Raw genomic sequence first — 21474 nt, 5'->3', positions numbered from 1 at the left:
TGGCATAAACTCTTTAAGCATAGTAAATAGCTTAATTTTTGATTCTCCAAAGCTACCAGACTTTTGTGTTCAATGTCATTCACATATGTTTATAAATATTTAAAACGAATTTTCCCTAAATTCTATTTATAACGAAATATGGTTGTTTTCCCTTGGATTTGTCAACTGTGCAGATCATAAAAATGGGTTTCATTTAGAAAATTTGGAGTTACCATCACCAGCCTGAAAAGGGAAGTGTGCCACCTAGATGTCGAATAATCAGACAGAATTTTCGAGTATATATATATATATATATATATATATATATATATATATATATATATATATATATATATATATATATATATATATATATATATATATATATATATATGGTGGCTGGCGTTTACCCCCCCCCCCCCCGAGGAAATTAAGGCTTTCCAAATTTGAAATTCTATTTGACTATTTTTTTCCGTAGGAGGAAGGAATTTTGGTTCTTGTTTATTAGAAGCCGCTCACTTAAGTTTATTCTGTGTAAAACTCAAGAACAAACTGGTTTTTTCGTTGGTTTCTTTATTACTTTAGAAACAAATTTTGGCTATAGATTTGCACATTGGGGAAGGGGGGTAAGGTATGGAGGGTCTGCATGCAAAATGTGTTAGGTACAATTATTCTGCATATTATGAAGTAAGAATTGTTTTCTGACTTCAAACTGTCCAAATGCTTTATCCTCCTCCCCCTTATGTGCAAATATATAGCCCAAATTACATATTTCCCATATATTCCGTCACTTGGCTTTGTCTTGTCTCGCACTAACCTGAAAGAAACTAACAAAGAAACCGGTTTGTTCTCGAATTTTACACAGCGTAAACTTAAGTAAGTGTTGCATAATACAAAAGCACCAAAATTCATTCCTGCTACGGAAAAAAAGTCAAATAAAATTCTCAAATTTGGAGTCTTATTTTCTGCGGTGGTGGGTGAACGCCTAGAGCAATATATACATATATATATATATATATATATATATATATATATATATATATATATATATATATATATATATATATATATATATAATTTAGCTTATAACAACTTGGAATTTAGCTAATGTTTTTTAGTTTAACTTAGCTTGTGTCCGTATTTGTTGGCACACTGGGCGGATTTGTCGGCACATTCTTTAAATCCACCCTCCAAACTCAAAACCCAAGCTGCATCACTGCGTGAGGAGTACATCTTGTACAATGAGAGTTATCAGGCTTTTGGATATGTCACAACTGCTATGCAATTTTCATAGTTCACTGTCTGGTAGCATTGTATATGAATTAAAGATTACCGCACTACAATTTTACTTTGCCTTATTTCATGAAGCAATATTCTCCCTCGGGAAATTTTAATCTGCACTATAAGCTGACAAATCCATACAGCCTGTCAGAGGCATGAATAGAATTTTGTTTCAGGAGAGGCCCAATGATGGTAAAGGTCTTTTTTAGGTTACCGTGTCACCAATAAGTAAACATTTACTAAAATGTTTCGCAGTGGACGGGGGGGGGGGGGGGTATTAAGTCACTAAAGACTATGGCTACAACATTGCAGGTGTTAATAATCTAATTACCAAAAGTAGGGACCCATTATAGAGTGAGCGGATGGCACCAGAATCCCATACCTCTATCACCCCACATAAGATCATAGTCATATGTCAGGTCCCACACTTTTGTCTGTACATGGTAAAAAGGTAAAATGGTAAAGCCAATGGGTTTACCAGATGGTAAAGCCAACGTCATTAGAATCGCCATCAGGGATGTCAAAGTTTGGCTACATTTATCCGAGGCTATAACATTAAGAAAAATTTAGTTTACGGAAAAAAAACTTATTTCTCAAGTTTGGACACATTTGACTAATCAAAAGAAAAAAAAACTCACTGTGTTTGTTTATTAATTTGTTCCTGTTTTGATAGGAAATGTTCTAGATCTTTTATAAGAGCTAAAACAAAATTCTCCTCGTGTTTGTTATTCAAGTAAGTTCCATCTCGAATAAGTGTTTCCATAAGCCTTCAATTACACCTAGAAAATGAATGAGAACAATGAAGCCAATGAAAGTAAATTTTGCACATTTCATCCTTTAATAACAAAAGGAAATTCATCACCCAGTTCAAACTAGTATCTTTTTAGTGAACCTAACTATAAAGGAGACGACTTACTATCTCAGGTAACTTAACAAATAATGGTCCATGTATACGAACATAGTAAAATTCTTGAGTGATTCACATACAGTGGTAAGGTGAAAGCTATATTTACCCAATAAATACATAAAAGTGCAAATTTTGCAAGTTCAGCATTGCAATCTACTCTTCCTGGACATTGCAAACATCAATGAAGCTTCCTTCATTGGTGTCTTTCTTATCTTTTGTGAATCATTCACAATTTCAATATCAGTTGAGAATGCAGAGGTAAATTATTCTAGTCCATTTCCAAGTTTTTTTAAAACCAGCAGGAGAAATTGGATTACTGCAATGTCAGCAAGTTTCCTCGATTCTCTTACCTACCCTTTTGTTGAGATTTTTATCCTTTGGTGTTTAAGCTTTTCCAAAATCGAAAAGAGATGAAACCCTTAACATTGGTAAATAATTACAAAAACATGTTATATCCCATTTTACTATAAGGGTGCTAGGTGAACTAGTTTCCCCGTATATCTGGAAATGCAGCCAATAGCAATCAGAGCTTTTCCATGTGGTAGAGAATGCTTAACTAAAACAAATCTAAAAAGGAGAAAGAGAGTAAAGAAAAAAGGAAAGATAGTTCCTTACTGTAGCTCCAGATGCAAAAAGAATCACAAATACACCAATAAACAAAAAAAATTCCAAGAAAACTAATATTTAAATCTCATAATTACAAAATGCTATTTCTCCAACCATTTTCTTAAAATTAATTTAAAAAAAGACTTTCAGAAAAATATTTTTTAAAGAAAAGCAAAGAACCATATGAAGTAGTTCAGGGTAATGAACTGTCAGTAAGAAGAGACTCTGCCCAAAGGTAACCAAAACTCTAAAAGTGGAATCTAATAGCAATTAATATATCAAAAGTATGGTCTTTTCTTGCTGATTCCACAAAATACAAAATTCGTTAAATCGAACGTTACCTATCAAACGATATGAGCCTGAGAAAATTCGCCTGATTTTAAAGAAGGGGGAAAACATCCCCAGAAATTCAAAGGATCTAACTGAAAATCACAGCATCAGATTCAGCATATCAGAGATCCGTACTGCAGAGGTTTCAAGTTTCATCTACAAAAATGTAGAATTACATATATATATATTTTTTACCAGAAGAAAGATGACAGATGCATGTATTTTCCAGGGTGATTGTATCAAAAATTCCTATAAAATCAGGAGAGGGCTCATGGAAATGGGAGTTAAAATTACTACTGCCCATTTTACGTGATCTTATGTTGTAAAGTACATATTTTATAACTGCATATTCTTCTTTTTTTGTAGGTAAAATCGATTTTCAGTGTGAAAATGTCATTTTTCTAAGCTTTCCTTGAGGTAAATGACCAAAGATTCATATTAGTTTGTGTCATCATGGATTCATCATCTGGGAAGTTATTTGAGAAAGGTCAGGTGCATGTCCTCTTCCTCATGTTTCCCTGAGGTAAATAGCCACAAAGAGTAACATCAGTTTATGCCATCCTGGTTTTTAGCAGGGGTATCAATTGAGGAGGGCTGGGAGGCACGTCCTCTTCCTAAATAATTAGTAAAATATACTCCTAATGTACCAGCTGCTGGTACGCTGTCACTTCAATGACACTCATAGAAAACACTAAGTTTTCACTAGATTTTGGGGTTACTGGTGACACCTACTTTGGATAAATTTAAAGTTTAATAGCAATATTTATTTATAGGAAGTTGTAAATTTTCAAATTCTAAAATGCCTGTACTTTACTTTTGTAGATATAAGTACAACTTTAAGTCAAAATATATTCATTGCAAATTCATCACGTTTTACAATCCACTAGCTGGTACACTACCAGCTAAAGAAGGGAAAATTCCCTCGATATTTCTGAAATAAAGCTGACAGTAATTGAAAATACAGAAGATATTAGTTTTGTCTATTGTATGAAAAACATCCCATTCCAGACAACATGTCTCTCTAGACAATGAAGAATTTGTCCTTATTTTCATCCCGCTTTACTCCTTTCTTTTATGTTTTATATTTATTTTCTTTTTTTCTTTTATATTTATTTTTAACAATTGACTTGTTAAGATTTTTCTTTAAAGTTTTTTCTTAAATGACATAATTCTAGTTGCTTGTTATAACTGTAGCTTTAAAATTTATGCTCAAATTGGGGACTGGTGGGACAGCTTCCTCATTAATGTTCATGAAATATATGTATGCTAAAGATGGAAAATTATCTCAAATGATTTGAACAAAAATAGAATTCTGTTGGTCTCCCTCTGCTTAAAATACTTTAGTTCTTGTGCTCACCTCCTAAATGTTGAAGCAACATCTCTGCTATGAACTTGAATCCAGCCAAGTTTCAAATGCCTCCCACCAAAGAGCACTCATTCCTTCACACACTTAAAATTGTGGTTAAAGCAGTTGATACGGGTCCTTATCAGAGACAATTTTTTTTTGTGGTGCATCCCAAAAGAAATCCTGCTGAAACAACGATTTTCCCGAATCGTGAGCCATCGATAACAGAGCTCACCACCTTCTTATAGCTTTGAGTTTTTGGACCACCGTGCAGAACAAATACTGTAGAAATTTTTTCTGGATGACATCAGTGAAGGCTTTAGATAATCTCATAGCCATAGAGATTTCTACTGATGATGGTATACGCATTACTGCTTCTAGACTTATTTCTGGGTTTATAGATAAATAACCCTTTTTGTGGAATTACCTCATATCCTTGGCATGCATTTCAGTAAGAACATTTCTGTTGCCTGTAATAGGAAGTAGTATTTGAGGATACTCATTATTGACTTCTGCTTTTCTACATATATAATTTTTTATGACTGTAAGACTCAAAGTGGGATAGTGGCTTTATAGCTGTTCCATAGATGTCAGATCATACACAACATGATTCGAAGTTCTCACCCATACATTCTCTTGGGTTGAGCAGATTTGGTATTCCTCCTAAAAAGCTTGCTTATTTTTAACTCTGGAATACTTGTTCTGTATATAATTTGTGGCAGAAAATAGTTAATGTGTTGGTTACAGCTGGCTGGGTCTGAGCAGATCTTGATTGGAATACATAAGCAAAACCCTTTGGCTTTTTCTTAGCTGGAACCTAGTAAAGAACAGACCACATTTTTAAGGCTATTACTCTATACTAAGAAACCCTGTAACCTCAGAGATTTTTTCTGTGCCTTCTGCCTTAGCCATTTAGATTGGTCTTGTCAGGTTCGAGGGTCCAGGTTGTTTAGAAATTTCTGCAATTGGGTTTTGTACATTGAAATTGAATATCATGTTGATCATCCTGGAATTCTGGACCTTTAATTGTCCAGGTTGATGTTGTTTCAACAATGCATCATTTTCAAAAAGTGTGAATTTACACTTTTGAGTTGTCCTCTAGGCATATTTGAAATTTTAAACTCTTGATTTGACAGCAACCTATATAAATATAATTTATAAAACTGAATCTCTTGGAAATTCCATAAGTTGACTAAAAACACAGGTATTTGTATAATATATGCCCAAACTAATGTTCTTCTAATATGTTTCTTTGATACTCAATCCTAACGAAATATACCACAGTAAAATAAAAATGTAATACTTTAGAAACAAATTTGGGCTATATATTTGCACATTAGAAGGGGGGGGGGTAAAGTATAACGGGTCTGTATGCCTAATGTGTTAGGTACAATTATTCTGCATACTATGTAGTAAGAATTGTCTTCTAACTTTGCACTGTCCAAATAATATTTAAACACCCCTCCCCCTCTAATGTGCAAATATATAGTCCAAACTATATATTTTCCATTTATTCTGTCACTTCTCTTGGTCTTGTCTCACGCTAAGCTGAAAGAAACTATATATATATAAAAAAAAAGTTTCTACAATGTGTCAAGGAATGAACAAGTTGATCATAGGACGTTTATCATACAAGTACCAGAACATAAATTATTTACACTTTCCTTTTTGGGTTCCCAAAGGTAAAAATAGTGCTGAATTCCAAACTAAAGCCTCTGGGTGGTAAAACAAATTCCGGAATTTTAGCCGCATGGGGTTGGTTGATTTTTCATTATAAATTTATTTAATGAAATACCGTTTCAAACATTAACACTCAGTTGATAGAGCATGATGACTATACTGTTATGAAGTACCTGGTCTGATCACGGATTTGGTAAGTTTATTGACATTAGTATTCTTATTTCTTTTTTGTCTTGTGTAATACACTTTCTGACATGTATTATATAATTGAGTAGTTCTATGCAATAAAAAAAAGGAAAAAAAGAGAAAAAATAACGCATTGGAACACTTGCTTTTATCTTGTCCCTTTTTAATAAAACCAGTAAAAAGAGAATTTATAGTGAAACATTGCTAATATGTGTAGATGATTTCAAAGGCTTTGATAAAAGTGAATCTCTAGGAAATTCATTTAGTTAACTAAAAACACAACTTATGTTCACTATCCTTGTTGGGTTCCCAAAGCAAAAAATGGTACTGAATCCTAAACTAAAGCTTCTGGGTAGTAAAAAAAATCAGAATTTTAGCAGCCTGTGAATTGTTATTTTTCTTATATTTATGAAGTAACCATTTCAAACACCAGCATATACAAGCCAAAATAGCTCAGTTGGTACAGCATTATGATCTGTCGTGCAAAAAGTGAGGTAGCATAGTAGCAATGTTACTTGGCAGTTTTCATGGCCTAGTGAAATTTATTGGCATGTGTTATCTGAAAATACCATTTTTACATATAATTTACTTTTTCCTCAAAGAAAAGCTGTTATAATCTATGTTGTGCTGCTAAAATGTTGGCAGCTTTTGGAATTCTGCTCAATTCTGCTACTAGCAGCTTTGGAACTTTTTCCATGCCTGATTATGACAAGACTGTTATGAAGTCTCTGGCTTTGGCAAGTTTTCTGTTGTAAGTATTTTTGTGTGTCATAGACTTTATGAAAAGTATTACAATTAAATGATCTTACAAAAAAAAAGAAAAAAAATGATGCATTAGAGCACTTGCTTTGTAAAACTATGATGCATGCATTCCTGGATTATATCATTTTAAATCGAAATGAAGTTTTAAAAGTTCAAGCTCAAACTGATACAAAAATCATAGAAGTTCTAGAAAAAAAAAAAAAAAAACCCTTGAAGAAATTGCAGAAGCATTATTCTTTCAAGCTTGGAAACATTTCCTGTCTCAAAAAAATGTAAAAAAAAATTGCTTTGGTCAGCAGTATCTTAATATATAGTAGGAAATGGGGAAGGAGGAAAGTTTATTGTTATTGTTATGGTGTTAGACACTTAAGGAGTATCTTATTTGATCTGGAGCTTATTATATAGGAACCTCTTGTAGCCTACAAGTCGCTTTACTATTTATTAGCAGCATAGTAGCATACCCTATACCTTTGGGCTAGCTGTTGGTCCACATGCATGCTGTGCTAACCAAAATGTAACACTCGGTTTTTACTCAGTTAAAGATCTTTTACTCGGTTTGCTTTTGCAACTTGAGCTTTTATGCGACAGCAAAACTTCGAATTATAATCAACAATGACCCTTCAGGTCCTTCTCCTCACTGACTGTTCTAAGTTGGGCATCTTATAAATAATATAGATATTTCGGATTGTTATTCCAAGATATAGGACTTTGCATTTTGATGCATTGAACTCTAGACACCAATTTAATGACTATTTGGATGGCTGGGTCCAATGTTCTTGCAAATTTGACTGGTTTGAATCCTCTTAGTCCAGTCCTAGAAGTTTGCAATCATTCGCATATAGCATCAAAGGATACTTCAAGTTGGTTGTACAGTAATTGGTAATTCAGAAATGACAGCACTGCCATTGCAGCCATACACCAGCACCATCCGAGTCCTGCCAGTTAGAAAGGCTTCTATCTAAGCTACTATATCTTTGTGCACTTCATTTGCGTTTAAATTCAGAATCAGTAGTTGATGCTGAACTTTGCCAACGACTTTGGTTTGGTCAAGCAATATTATACCCACCAGTAGACCAACATCTAAGAGTCTAGTCACAAAATGATATGACTCAATTAGGTTAAGATCAGTTAAATATCCTTTTTGGAGACCATGTGGGCTTTTACTAAGGAGTGGATTTTTATTAGGTTGGAGACCAGTGCTTTGTTTATGATGTCCTTAAATACTTTATGACAACTAATGTGAGACTTATAGACCAATACTTGGAAACAAGGTCCCTTCTCGCTTTCTTATGTATTGGCTTAATATCAGTCAGGTTTCTATTCACTGGAAACTATTTTTGAAGTGAGGTACAGCTCAAACATCAGTATGATTGGTTCAGCAGTATTCAGCTATTTTTTTTTAATAGCCTTGGGAGTAGGCTGTCTTTCTTTTTTATTTGAAGTTTTTTACCATCTTCTCTAATTATATATGGGATATCTGGATGAACTAGCAGCTGAGACATGGTGCCAAAACACCTTTGCTTTTTGGTTTAGAGTCAGCTGTGATTGTGTTTTTATGGCCCCTCATGATCTTCCAAGTCAAATTTCTTTGTTAGATTCTAGAGCCTGTCATGGTGATTATTATATTTACATTCTTGGCCAATGGTCTTTGCTTTTTCCTTATTGCTCTTTTTACTTGTTTGAGTAGATTTGAAAGTGTTTTAGGTGACAAAGACCAATATTTGCAGGTATTTTTCTTTCCAAAATCTAAATGATTACACTAAATGTTTCCCAGCTGATTTTTGAATTAAATAAAGTTGCCATTAATTCATGGCTAATTAGAGAAAAAGCCAAGACAGTTGATAATCTGAGTGAGAGGCACAGCTGGCACAAGCCTTCTACAGGAACATATAAAATGATGTCATTTTCCCATCCATCCATCTTGGGACAGGTGTAAGGTAGATAGTCATAGAACTTTAGGGATGATCAAGATTTCTGGGTTGATTAATGACAGACAATGTTGACTGGACTTGTATGCAAAAGGGAGGACTGAATTTGCTTGGACTCACAGGCAAACAAGCGACCTAAGCCTAATAGACTTGCCTGCATAGAGTCACAGGCAGACTCCCATGTTTTAGGATTTACACATGACCAACAAGTCCCCTGGACTTGCAGACAAACAGGGACACCAATGGTAAATGGCTTGGGCGAACAGCAGAAGTAGCTAAGACTCTCAAATTTGACAAATACTTGTTGGAGAGGCACACCTGCCTCGAGTTTCAGGCAGGCTGACCAAATGTTCCCACTTACAACCAAGGGTGAAGCAGGGGTTTTGATTTTGGGAAGGGGCATATAAAGAATATGCCAACAAAATCTTCTAGTGTGCCAACAAGTGCTGAAAAATAGCTTATGTTAAATTGAATTAAAAACATAAGCTAAAATACAAGGTATCAGCCATGTGCACTGACACCTTGGAACTTTAGGAAGAATCCCCCTCCCCTTAGCTAGGACCCTCCTTATAACTGCATTCTCCTATTTGACCCAAATAGGTCTTGCTTATATGTGAAAGATCTCTTTATCTTATTCCCCCTCTTGTTATTTATCTGTATCTCAGTAACAATGCAGCCTTGGTCACTGCTTCCAAGAGCAGGATGGTAGGACATAGCCTAAAGAGAACCTAGTCAAGCAAAGAAGATTGCTGTTGGTGCCTAAATAATCTTGGATGGTCTATGATCTGTATCAATAGTTTGTTGGCAAGTGATTTGTAGTGACACAGGTAGGGCTACTTTCAGGGGATACTCTATTACTTTAACCAAATCAATTTTTTGCTCTTTTTACTTCTTCACTATTTGAAATTTGCCACAAAGGGGCAATCTAATAGTTTTAGCAGAAATTATCTATTAGGTTTCACAATAGTCTGTGGTTTTAGATAGCAATATTGTGCCATGGAGTGTCAAAACTTTTTCCTTATTGGTAAGGAAAAAGGTTCCCTTTAATTTTTCCTTTTTAATGCTCTTTATTTTGGGCCATAAAAATGCCCTTTTAAATTTGATGAAGGATCTTTGTTTTTTACTAATAATTGGTGGAATAGCCCTATCCAAGAAAATATCATACATCTGTTAAGAACTGTTTTTTTTGTGAAATTCTTAGTGAGTTCTCAGAAAATAGAAGGACTTCAAAGAATTGTATTTGTATTATAAGAAAAATATAAAGTAATGCTAGTTGTTATTACTGTTGTAAATATTCTGCAACAAACTTGCAAATTATCCAAAACCCATCATCAGAAAGCACTTTTTTATGACTAACTCACAATTCTTTTCATTATCTTTCCAATTTTGGGTTACTAGCAAGTTTTGTATAAAACTTGGAATGTTTCAGAATTGTGTCAAGATTATTCAAACTTTTTGTGTCAATTGTTAATCAAACTTTTTTTGTTCATGGCATGTTTGGAGCCAGAGGGAAGGGGTAAGGCCCCTCACTGGATGTTTTGGTTGTTGGTTTTGCTGTAAAGAAGCTGCTCACTTGACACAAGTGTCTGATGTGTGCTTCAAAGCTTATTCAAGTAAAGCCTTCAATAGTGAAGTTTTTTACGAAACTTATTCTTTTATGGCAAAAAAGGCCTACAAGCAGTCAAGCCTGGATTTATCTGACCTTACAGTGTCTTTACCAGGGGTTATTTTGTTTCTGCAAGACTGTGGACACCATTTTCCTCAAACATTACTTCCACTTGAACAATATATACAATGTTTTTTGTGCACATGTGCATAGTACAAAGTGAAATTTACAAATTGGGAAATCAAGAGGCAACTCTATCAAGAAAAATAAACTAGCAAGTATTTATTTTAGTTTTAGTAGTTTAAATATTTGATTATCTCCTTTTTTGAACAAAGAGCCAAAATTTTTAAAAACTAGTGTTTGATTATCTCTTTAATGAGCTCCTCAGTACTACAGACAATAAAATCAAACCAATATCAATAAACACATGTGAGAAAAGCAAGTGAGTATATTTAATTTAGCTGCAAGTGTGCATTCATGTTTACCATGTCATTTCCCTTAGAGAATAAAAATGATAAAACTTTGGAACTGAAATATCAATGTGAAGTGCCAAAATTCCTAATCAAATGTCATTGCATTAAGAGATTGTTCAAATAAAATTAAGTTTCAACTTAAAGATGGTGGGAGCAGTGAAGATGTTCAAAGTAGAATAGCCAAGATTAAGGGTGTTATTTCATTGTTAAAAAAAAGTTTGGATGAATAGGAAGATAATGTCTGCAAAACAAGATTGGAATATTGGAAGATATAGTGATGACAGTGGTCAAATTGGCTCTGAAGCATGGGCGCTCCAAAAGCCAATGAAGATTTACTAGATGTTTTCAAGAGAAATTGCCTAGAGATTGTTCTGGGTACCCAACTGACTCATTTCAAACTGTAGGCTATATGAAAAACGTGGTTCAATCCTGCTTTCTAGGGCCTACTCTGCAAAAACTAGGGTGGCAAATTAGCATTGCTACTTTGCAGTTTTCAAATTTGTTGGCAAATTTTGTCTGAAAATACCATTTTTACATATAAAAATAATTTTTACTCAAAGAAAAGCTGGCAAAACACAAGTTGTGCTCTGCCATACAAACAATAGAGTAGCATAGTAGCAATTTTCTTGGCCTGGTAAAATTTGTTAGCAGATTTTGTTTGAAAATACCAGTGTTTCTACTATCCCCAAATTTTTGGGGATTTCCACAAAATTCTGTCTTCTAAAAAAATCAGTTTCTCAACAATCCCCTTTCATTCAGGATTGCCAACCCTAGTGATTTATCACTAGTGAAAATTATTCCTTAGTAACTACCACTTCCACTTAACTTGACATAATTTTTTCACTAGTTTCCAAGGTTTTTCTCTCAATTATTTACTACACATCAAAAACCAGATATAAATAATTGAATTACTTACCTTTCTTCCTATGATAGTAAAAGTATAATGTTTAGAAAACTAAACAATTTCATTGACGATCCTCTTGTGACTTGTGGTAAAAAATATGATTTGAACACATTTACATTCAGTGTAATTCTGAGCATTGATGCAAAGAGGGTTATTTTAGACAGCTGGACTGTGAGTTTTAATTCTGTTTTCTTTTGCTATTCTGTTTAATTTTCAAAGGTTTGGAAATATAAGAGAGTTAGATTGAAAAATCGTTCTAAAATGAAAAAGGGAAAGCATGGTGCCTATGCAGGAGGAGGAGAGTTTGTGATAAATTTGGAGATATTTTCATTATCAAGCTATAAATTAGATGAACATACCACTCAAGACCTTTTTTAAGGTCTTTCAAAATATAACCATCATTTACTCAGAAATTGAATGGACTTTTTAAGATGATACCCTTTTCTCTTATTTTCTGCATTGTAGTTTGAGTCTTATTTTCTTTTACTCAAGATTTTGGATATAATATATTAATCCTAAATTCATAATAATTGGATGCATGATAGATTAAAGGGTACTTATGTATTACACTGCCAACATTCAAGTTTATGCTGCGTAAAACTCAAGACCAAACTGGATTTATCTGTCTGTATTAAGAAACAATTAGCTTATGCTCAATGGAAAACATTTGGCAGGTGACAGAATACATTGGAATTATTTAATTGGGGCTATATATTTGCACACTAATTAGGGAGGGGGTGAAGGTTAGGTTAGTTTATGCCAGGGTACCCACCCCACCCCCTAATGTGCAAATATATAGACCAAATTTGTTTCTAAAGTATTATATTTTCATAACTCATACTTCATGTTTTGGTATTTTTTCATTAGGATCAACCTAACTTCACTTCTTGAGTCTTGGTGATTAAAAAAATTGATCTTTTTGCCAGGATGCTTCACCATTTAAAAATTTGATGAATTTTGCTTCATTTGGTATGTACAAATTAAGTACTTTTCTTCTCTCCTTGAGAATTTTATTTTTTCATATAACCTTCATATAATCTTCAAATGTATTCCCCTCCTCCTCCTCCCCTCTCAATTGCTATTCTGGTGCACTCCCCTGCAATATTTTGGCAGGTGTCTATGCTTGATTGAGTGGTTCAACTGCAATTTAGGATCTTTTTACAGTCTAGGAAAGTTATTAAGTAAGCAAATGGAATTTTAGAGAATAGATATTCCACTCAAATTAGGGCATTGAATTTTTTTTAAATACCTAGGCCTACCTCCACAACTTTTAATACTTGAGCAATTATTAACCCTGTATGAAGGCTAACCTGAGATAAAAACAAATGAATTAAAAAAAATTGTGGTAGAATTGGATTTGCCATTTAAAACTTTTCCTAAATACAATCTTCTTACCATGAAAATAGCAGCCCCTTCCCTCTTCCCCTCTTAATGAGGCAAAATAAAGCTATAGATTATATTCCAATTAGGGGAATAGTTGGTGAAAACAGAAGAAACACTAAAACTTGATCCATAAAAACTTGTATATTAGAGCCAAAAGTAAAAGTCTAGTTATTATTTCCAGATTGTTTTCTTGTAAAGTTTTACATTATTTTTAGATTTATTTTTGTTGCAAATGGTTGGTCTTTATTTTTTATTCTGCTCCCTTATATCTATGTTGGAAGATTGATCAAACAGTTTGTGGTAATGAGCAGTAAATAACTCAACAAGCAACTACAAAACAAAAAAAAAAGCTGTTTCTGTTTTGATATTCTTTTTTTTTTGCCAGGTGATATATCTCTTTGCTTCTGCAAGATGAAATGTATCTTTTCTCATGCAACTGCTGCTTTTTATAACTTGTTCAAACTAAAAGTTCATTGAGTTTCAATACTACTATGTGAGACTTTAGTTCTAAGTCATTGTTATCCTTAATCCTTGTGGACAAGTTTTTACTTGCTCCTCTTTTCTTCAACTGAAAGTGAATATTTGTCCAAAACTTGCACAAATAGCCAAGTTCTCCTGAAACTGTTTATTTGTCAGTTGATAGAATCTTAAAAGGGCTGGTAGCTATCAAGGTGTATATACAGTCAAAGCAGATAATGGGAAAGCTTGAACTTGGAAGATTAGTAGCCTAAAACAGCCACACTACAATGTAGCAGCAATTCTCTGTTAATTTTGGGGATTAGATTAGAGCAAAACTAATATCATAGCTCCATAATATGTGTGACAGGCAGGCTGCCAATCAATATTGTTCTCCCAGAGAATCAAATGGTGCTTTGTATAGTTGTAGTATAGTGATCAATGAGTATCAAGCATGCAGTAGGTTATGCATTATTTTTTATAATACCAATAGCATTGGAGTGTACAACTTCATCCATAAAGTAACATCTGTGAGCTATATAGGCTACAGTAAACTCCAGACTTTGAATACTATACTCCACTAGCAGTATTAGAGTAAATATGATACAGTACTTTTGACACAATGGTACATATTAAATTATGGAGGATGATATTTATGGCTAGTATATGGCTTGCCACTGAATTAGATTACATTGTTAATTGTGATTCAGAAAACTATTGATATTTATAACTGTAAACTATACAAAGTTGCATTTGTAACTATTCAAAAAATTTTGAGTACAAACATACTTTCTGCTCAAAGCAAAGCTGTCAAAACTTAAGTTGTGTTGCTAAGGTGTCAGCAGTCAGCAGCTTTGGAACTTTTTGCACAGCTGTCTAGGCCTATGATGAAAGAAAGGCTGAGATGGCTAGGGTACATTCTGTGGATGAAAGATGAGAGATTGCCAAATATTGTCCTTTTTGGCCAACTGCCTAGGGCTAAATGGAAAGCAGGTTGTCTTTGTCTGGGGTGGAAGGATATCATTAAGAAATATTTAAAGGAAATAGGAACTTCCTGGGAGGGTGTAAAGAGAGGTTCTTTGAATGGATTGGGATGGAGGAGGAGCATGTGCAGCTGTGTTGGCCTCAGGCATGTTGGTGCTGTGGTAAATTGTTCAACCAATGAAGTTCTTAATAGAGTTCTTAAGCCAATTCTAGCTTTAACTTTTGCATTATTATAGCTGTACTAAAAATTCTCCTTTTCTTTTTTATCTCTTCAACATATTGGGTTCTTCCTTATCCCCTTGACACCCAATTTGTCTTATTTCTCTTCCTGGCTGCAAATACTAATGACACATGTGTGCCTACCCATGAAAAAACCTAATGTTGCTTATGTTTCTACTTGTTTGTTCTCTGGAGCAGATGCATCTCTGCCTAGCTTTGGATAATGGTTAACATAAGGAATGAATAGCCTACAAGCCTACTGTTTCAATTTATCTATAGTGAACAAGATGCAGAAACATCTCAGAGTCATTTAAGGCTTTGTTTAAATGCTAATTTTTATATCTAATTATTTTTTAGGCTTACATAATAGTAAAAAAAAAGTATAGCCTAGACTAGGCTACACAAGGTAACTACCTTAAAAGTAATAAGTTACTTTTAGGGGCCCCATTAATGGCTAATTTACTCCAAGGATGATTACTGAACTTGGAAAGAGAATAAAAAAGGCATTAGATGATTTAATGACTTTCATTCTAGGTAAATTATATGACTATGTTAAATTTACCTCCCTAGGGGTAAAAATTATATTAATAGACTATTAAGGTAGCTAAGAAAGTCAGAATGGTAAAATTATAGCAGTTCATATAACTGGCTTCCATATAAAGTGAATATACTGCTTGATGCCTTTTTTTATGTTCTTTACAAATAAAATAATTACTTCAACTGTGAATTCAAATTTAAGTACTTTTTGAGCTCTGAAAAATGACAAATTTTCAAAAAATTATGATAGTTCATATAACTGACTTACCAATAAAGTGAACATACAACTTGATGCTTTTTTATGTTCTTTATGAATATAATAACCACTTCTACTGTAAACACAATAAGCACTTTTTGATCTCTTAAAAATGACAAATTTTCAATTGAAGTATGAGTTAGGCTATTGCTTGTTTTCCACAAAATAATATGTTTTCTCAATGCTGCCTTTTCCATTGTTTTTGAAAAAATAATGCTACATTGTCATAGTACTAAAATTATTTATAATAAGGTTTGTTAAGGTTAGGTTAAAAATTAATTAAATTTGAGTTTACAGTAGAAGCAATTTCTATATTCATAAAGAACATAAAAAAAGGCATCAAGTGTTGCATTTGCTTTATTGGTAAGCCAGTAATATGAACTGATATAATTTTACTGTCAGAATTGCATCCTGAATCAAAATTTAACATGCATTTGTGTACATTACCTCCACCCCTATATAGGCTATATACTGATTCAGGGTATATATTTGCACATTAGGGGGTGGAGGTAAAGTTTAAATTCACCTCTTTAGTCATAATTTCATCTTGAATCCAAATTTAACATTCATTTGCATCAGAAATGAACTTTACCCTCAGCTCCCTAATGTACAGATATATACATTGAATTGAAATACACAGGGCTGGGGGTAAAGCTCATTTCCTACATAAATGAATGTTAAATTTAGATTCATGATGCAATTCTGACTATAGAGGTAAGTTTGTTTCTTAGTTACATGAATAGTCTGTTAATATAAACCTTACCCCTCCCAAGCTCTTGGGTAGATGACGGCCTTGAGTCTCAATACCCTAGCTTTTATTCATCTATGTTTTGGATTAGTTTGGTATTAGATCAAAGGGAATCTTCTTTTTACTACACCTTTCAATTATCCTTCAACATTGGAGAGTAAAATACAGTTTCTTCAACAGAATGCTTGATAGTAAAAAAGACAAAAAATATTAACAGAAGGAAGAACACCAATTTTCGCGGGAACGAAGAATTTTTATTAGCCTATTGTTAGAAATGTAAATCAAAGTGCATAAACTGAATATTGTTCTACTATTTTCTATCAGACGCTTGTTTACTCTAATAGTTCTTAGGTGAGAGATTAATCTAATATTGCAACAAATGCAATAAATACAACAGCCTTTATGGCGAAATATTTGTTTTTTTCTTGTTGAATTGTGAGAACATAAAAAGGTTCCTCCCATAATATTCTGCCTTTAAACTATCCACTTATTTTCAGAAACATGTTTGACAAATAAAAATCTCTTTATGTACAGCGACGATCAGAAGCCCTTCATTGGTCGCAAAAACACGAATATTGATCCACAAAAATCTTGCCAGAACAAATGCCCCCCCCTCTGCTTAATATAAAGAATAACCACTTTTTAATATATTCATTTAATGAAGACAAAGTCCCCCCTTAATTTTGAAAAATAAACTCCCAAACAATATTTTCTTGATTTGGTACCACTACTTTTGCTATTGACCTACGGTAAAATTTTACTGTTTTTTCATGAAATTTAATAATAGTGTCAAACAATTCTTGGTGTGTCAAAAATCAAGATAAACTAGCGATAATTGTACCATCAGATTAAGTATTTCAGGAAAGCCTATTGTTTAGTTTCAAGCTTCCATCTAAAAAACATATGGAATTTTGTTGTTTTTTTACCAGCAGAAAGATTACGAATGTGTGTTCATTTGTCCGTCTATTTGTTTTTTTTTTCAAGGGGTGATTGTGTCGATCCAATGGTCCTAGAAAACTGGGAAAAGGTTCATTCAAACGAAAATTAAAAACTTCTAGTGCCTTTTCATGTGACCAAAATGACTGCAAGACAACTAGCCACCCTCTAGCACCTTTTTTTCCCTAAAGTCGTCTGATAAAGACTTTGAGAGAGCCATCTTGTTTAAAATGGTTTAAAGGTCGAATAAATATGTCTTCGGGAATGAAATGATGTTCGACAGCCAGTGACGAAAAGGGCTTATACTTTTAAACTTTGCCATACCGTGTTTACACAAAGCATTTGTTATTGGGAAGTATGCAACATTTTTCGCGGGGGGATTCTAAGTGAGGGTATTTTACAGAGGGAAGATTTTGCCGTGAGGAGGGAAGTTTCCTTGGGTGAGGTTTCCAGGGCAAATTTCAGACAGTGGATTTTTCCAGAAATCCTACACAAAACTCTTTTTATTTGTCTTACTTTCTCTTTGGCGACTCAATTTTCTATATGGGAATTTTCTGGGGAAATTGTCCAGGCAAAAAATTCATTGGGGCTAAATTTTACGTCACAGGACACATTCATCACAGTAATTCACCGCAATTATCGCGTTTGAATTTTTAGTGTTATCTATAACTGAAAAACTGTCAGAATTTATTGCTTCTTAGAGAGAACCCTTTAAAACCAGTAACTAGGGATCAGCTAAAGTGTCTTGTCTGGCCACATAATGTAATGGCGTGCAATTATTAGAATCTCTTGCATTTAAAGTCACACCGTCTGAAACTAATAGCTGACAAATAACTTGTCTACTTTCTATAGTGATATGATATAAAACTGTTTTCTGGAACTTAGACCCAAAATGCCACAACAGGACACATTTTTCAAGATAATTAGCCACAATCATGGTATTTGAATTTTTATATAATTTATAGGTGAAAAATCGTCAGAATCAAATCCAGGTTGCAGCGGTAGCTAGCAACCTGGTAAGAGGCGATCACGTTTAATACTAACAAATGTAATAGCCCTCAACTCCTGAAAATAATGTCTGATCAAAAGAAGAAGTGAACTATTAGAGTCGCTAACTATTAGCTTGTCTGATATCCCTCTATAAAGAACTTTTCATCCCCTGGCTAGAATAACAAGGAAAATCTATTGGCTTGAAAAACAAGATAAGTCGTTTTCACTACGATATTCTGTATATCGTAAAATGTACAAATTTAAATGTACAAATCTAAACTATCTTAAATGCACAAATTTAAGATAGTGGAGTATGAAAGAAAAAGAAATAAAGAAAATACAACAAACAACAAATGAAAATCACTCAATGAAAAAACCGGACGAGACCATGGTGCGCACTAAGACGGAAACACGCATCAGCGCCAATATAGGTCTGCAGATTCTCCAGCGAACACAAAATTTCGGTAGCTCCATCACGATCTACAAGGCGTCTGTTTCGAGCCGATCTGGGTAGGTACAAAAGAAATTTACAATAATAAAAATAATTAATCCGTATTTGCTTAAGATCAATCTTTGTAAAAACAGGATACAATCAGGACGCAGACAAAACGGCATGGTCGCAAAAACTAGAATACTGCTTAGCCAGTCCACGTCTATTAAAACAACCACGATTTTCAAAAATTTTTACATAACCAATTCTTAACTTATCTCTACTATCATTTAAAAACTTCCTCAGGGTGCTAGCAACTGAATCGCAAACAGATATACCCAGCCACTTCAATAATTTCACTCTAGATATAAGAAAACTTCCACAATTCAGAGAGTTAACACAATCATTATTATTAAAAGATAGATATTCACACTTGGTAATATTTAAAGAAAGGCCAATATCTTTGAACAATGATTCATTCAGGCGGACATTATGCTCAAGTGCGCTCTTAGAGTGACTATTTAAGAAGAGGTCACTGGCGTATGCTAAGTAAGAAATATCACTATACACTAAAGTACAACTTGATTGGATCTTAGTCAGAACACTTACAATACAATCATTGAAAATGTAAGGTGAAAGGACGCCTCCTTGTCGGGCCCCGCATTTGACTGATATATTCTCGAACATAAGGCCATTAGATTTCAGTCTCACATACGAATTAGAATACCAAAAAATAGCACAAATATGATTGAAATGTTAATACCAAGCTGATGAATTGCCAGAAAAGCTTGTGAATGGAAAACAGTATAAAATGTGTAATGACTGACCTTAAGTATGCACGTCTTTGAGGAGAACAGCAAGCGCCCTATGTGCATGCTGACATCCAATTCCCTTATTGAATCCAAACTTATTCGCATCATAATTAACAAAATCAATAATAGACGGGATAGGTACATAGTCAAAAATCTTACTTATATTACCCGCAAAAGTTATTGGCCTGTAGGAATCATATTTATTAGGATCTTTCCCTCTTTTTCAAACCGAATTTACAGTCCCACAAAGAAAACCGTCAGGGACTACTGACGAACAAAAACACATTTGACACAGTAACTGCAAATGACTCACCAAATCTGGGGAATCTTTACATAAATGCCAAACACTAATGCCATCAATATCGACCAAACATGATTTCAGCCGCTTGATCAAATTAACAACATCTGCAGCAGACACAGGAGGTACATGCGTTTGTTTCACGTTGGCAGGAAAGCACATAAAAAGAAGCTGTGTGTAGCGGTGATGTACAGCAAAATTTACACGGGAAAATACATTCGAATATTCTGAATTCAAGAGGGCTGGGGAATAAAAATGTTACTATAATCATCAAACTTTGAAGAATATATCACCCGTCCAAAATCCTTCGAACTTTTCCGAAAAACAGGCACCCGATCCATGAAAAGAACGTATATTTCGCTTGTAAGCGGCTTTCATTTTGCGCTTAATTTCAAACACATTACCACACGAAGGACTTTTCAAATTTTTTCAAATTAGGATCGAAGTTCCACATCGGCTTCCGGGTCCGACACCGCACAGGCTCGTTAGGAACTGCCACTTCCTCCGCTTTTTTCATACACGAAATGATCTGAAGATAATACATATTTAATTGTAAACGGGGACTTGGCGAATGAACTCCGCAACAGAGAAGATTATAAGGAATGTGAATCGTACTTAGTAGGCTAGCAAGTGTAGCTAAATAAATTGGCCAATTAGCATTATTCCAGTTACGCCGTTCGTACCAATTTCTATCTCGGAATTGAGGGGCACTTATGACTAGTTTAGAGGTGATGCACACATTTAGAGAAAGGGGCATGAGGTCATAATTTCTCTCGTCCTCGTCGACATATATAGTTGATGCGGTAACACCAGCAGAGCGGAGACAATGATCAAGGTTTGATCGGGAGCCGCTGGTATGAATATAGTTGAAAGGTAAGTCTTTGGTTAGAATACGGAAACCGGGTGGGGTGCACTCAAATAGAGTCTCAGATCGATGAGAAACATTAGTTATGTCCTAGTTTAGATCACCAATAAGTACCAAGCCCAAACCTAGCTTTTTTATATCAGATATTAGATTTTCCAACTTGTTACAAGCATTGGCAAAACTAGTGATTGAAGCAAGAGTATTCTTATTGCACAGCAGATAGTATTAATCATCACTACGTCACCGATTCTGATAGCTTAATAGTTTTCATCAGAGCCATCGCACTGGGGGGGACAAAAAAGAGAGCCGCCGCTTGATAATGCAGGCAGGACCTCTAGATGGCCGGTCGCGGGTTCTGCGGGAATTTGTTGTGAACAGTATGTACTCGGAGCTACGGCGAAGAAGATTTCACACTAATACCAGGTAGCAAATGTTCTTGAAAAAGCACTTTATCGATCTTACTCAGAAGGTGATCAATGCAGACGTCCGGTTCCATTTATATTAAAGGAGCAGAGAGAGACAGATGTGTTAGTCATTTAGAAGTAGTGTTAGATACTACAGAACGCAATATTG

At 34.2% G+C, this 21474-nt stretch overlaps 1 protein-coding gene across 3 annotated transcripts in view; it reads right to left on the bottom strand.

Moving 5' to 3' along the window:
* Positions 1-16832, bottom strand: part of LOC136025042 (uncharacterized) — a 46858-nt gene extending 30026 nt beyond the window's left edge. For 2 of the 3 annotated variants that reach the window (XM_065700711.1, XM_065700713.1), the window contains exons 1-2: positions 16701-16832; positions 1899-2039 (exon numbers count right to left, since the gene is read on the bottom strand). In XM_065700711.1, coding sequence (XP_065556783.1) covers positions 1899-2023 — 125 coding nt within the window. In that variant the 5' untranslated portion in view covers positions 2024-2039; positions 16701-16832. Of the gene's footprint in view, positions 1-1898; positions 2040-16585 lie in introns of all 3 variants that reach the window. The other variant, XM_065700712.1, reaches the window with a different exon arrangement.
* Between the last annotated feature and the right edge of the window lie 4642 nt (positions 16833-21474).

The sequence above is a fragment of the Artemia franciscana genome, chromosome 3, assembly GCF_032884065.1.
Source record: "Artemia franciscana chromosome 3, ASM3288406v1, whole genome shotgun sequence".
Taxonomy (NCBI): domain Eukaryota; kingdom Metazoa; phylum Arthropoda; class Branchiopoda; order Anostraca; family Artemiidae; genus Artemia; species Artemia franciscana.
Note: the sequence above shows the minus strand (reverse complement) of the source record. Positions and strands in the feature narration are given on the sequence as shown.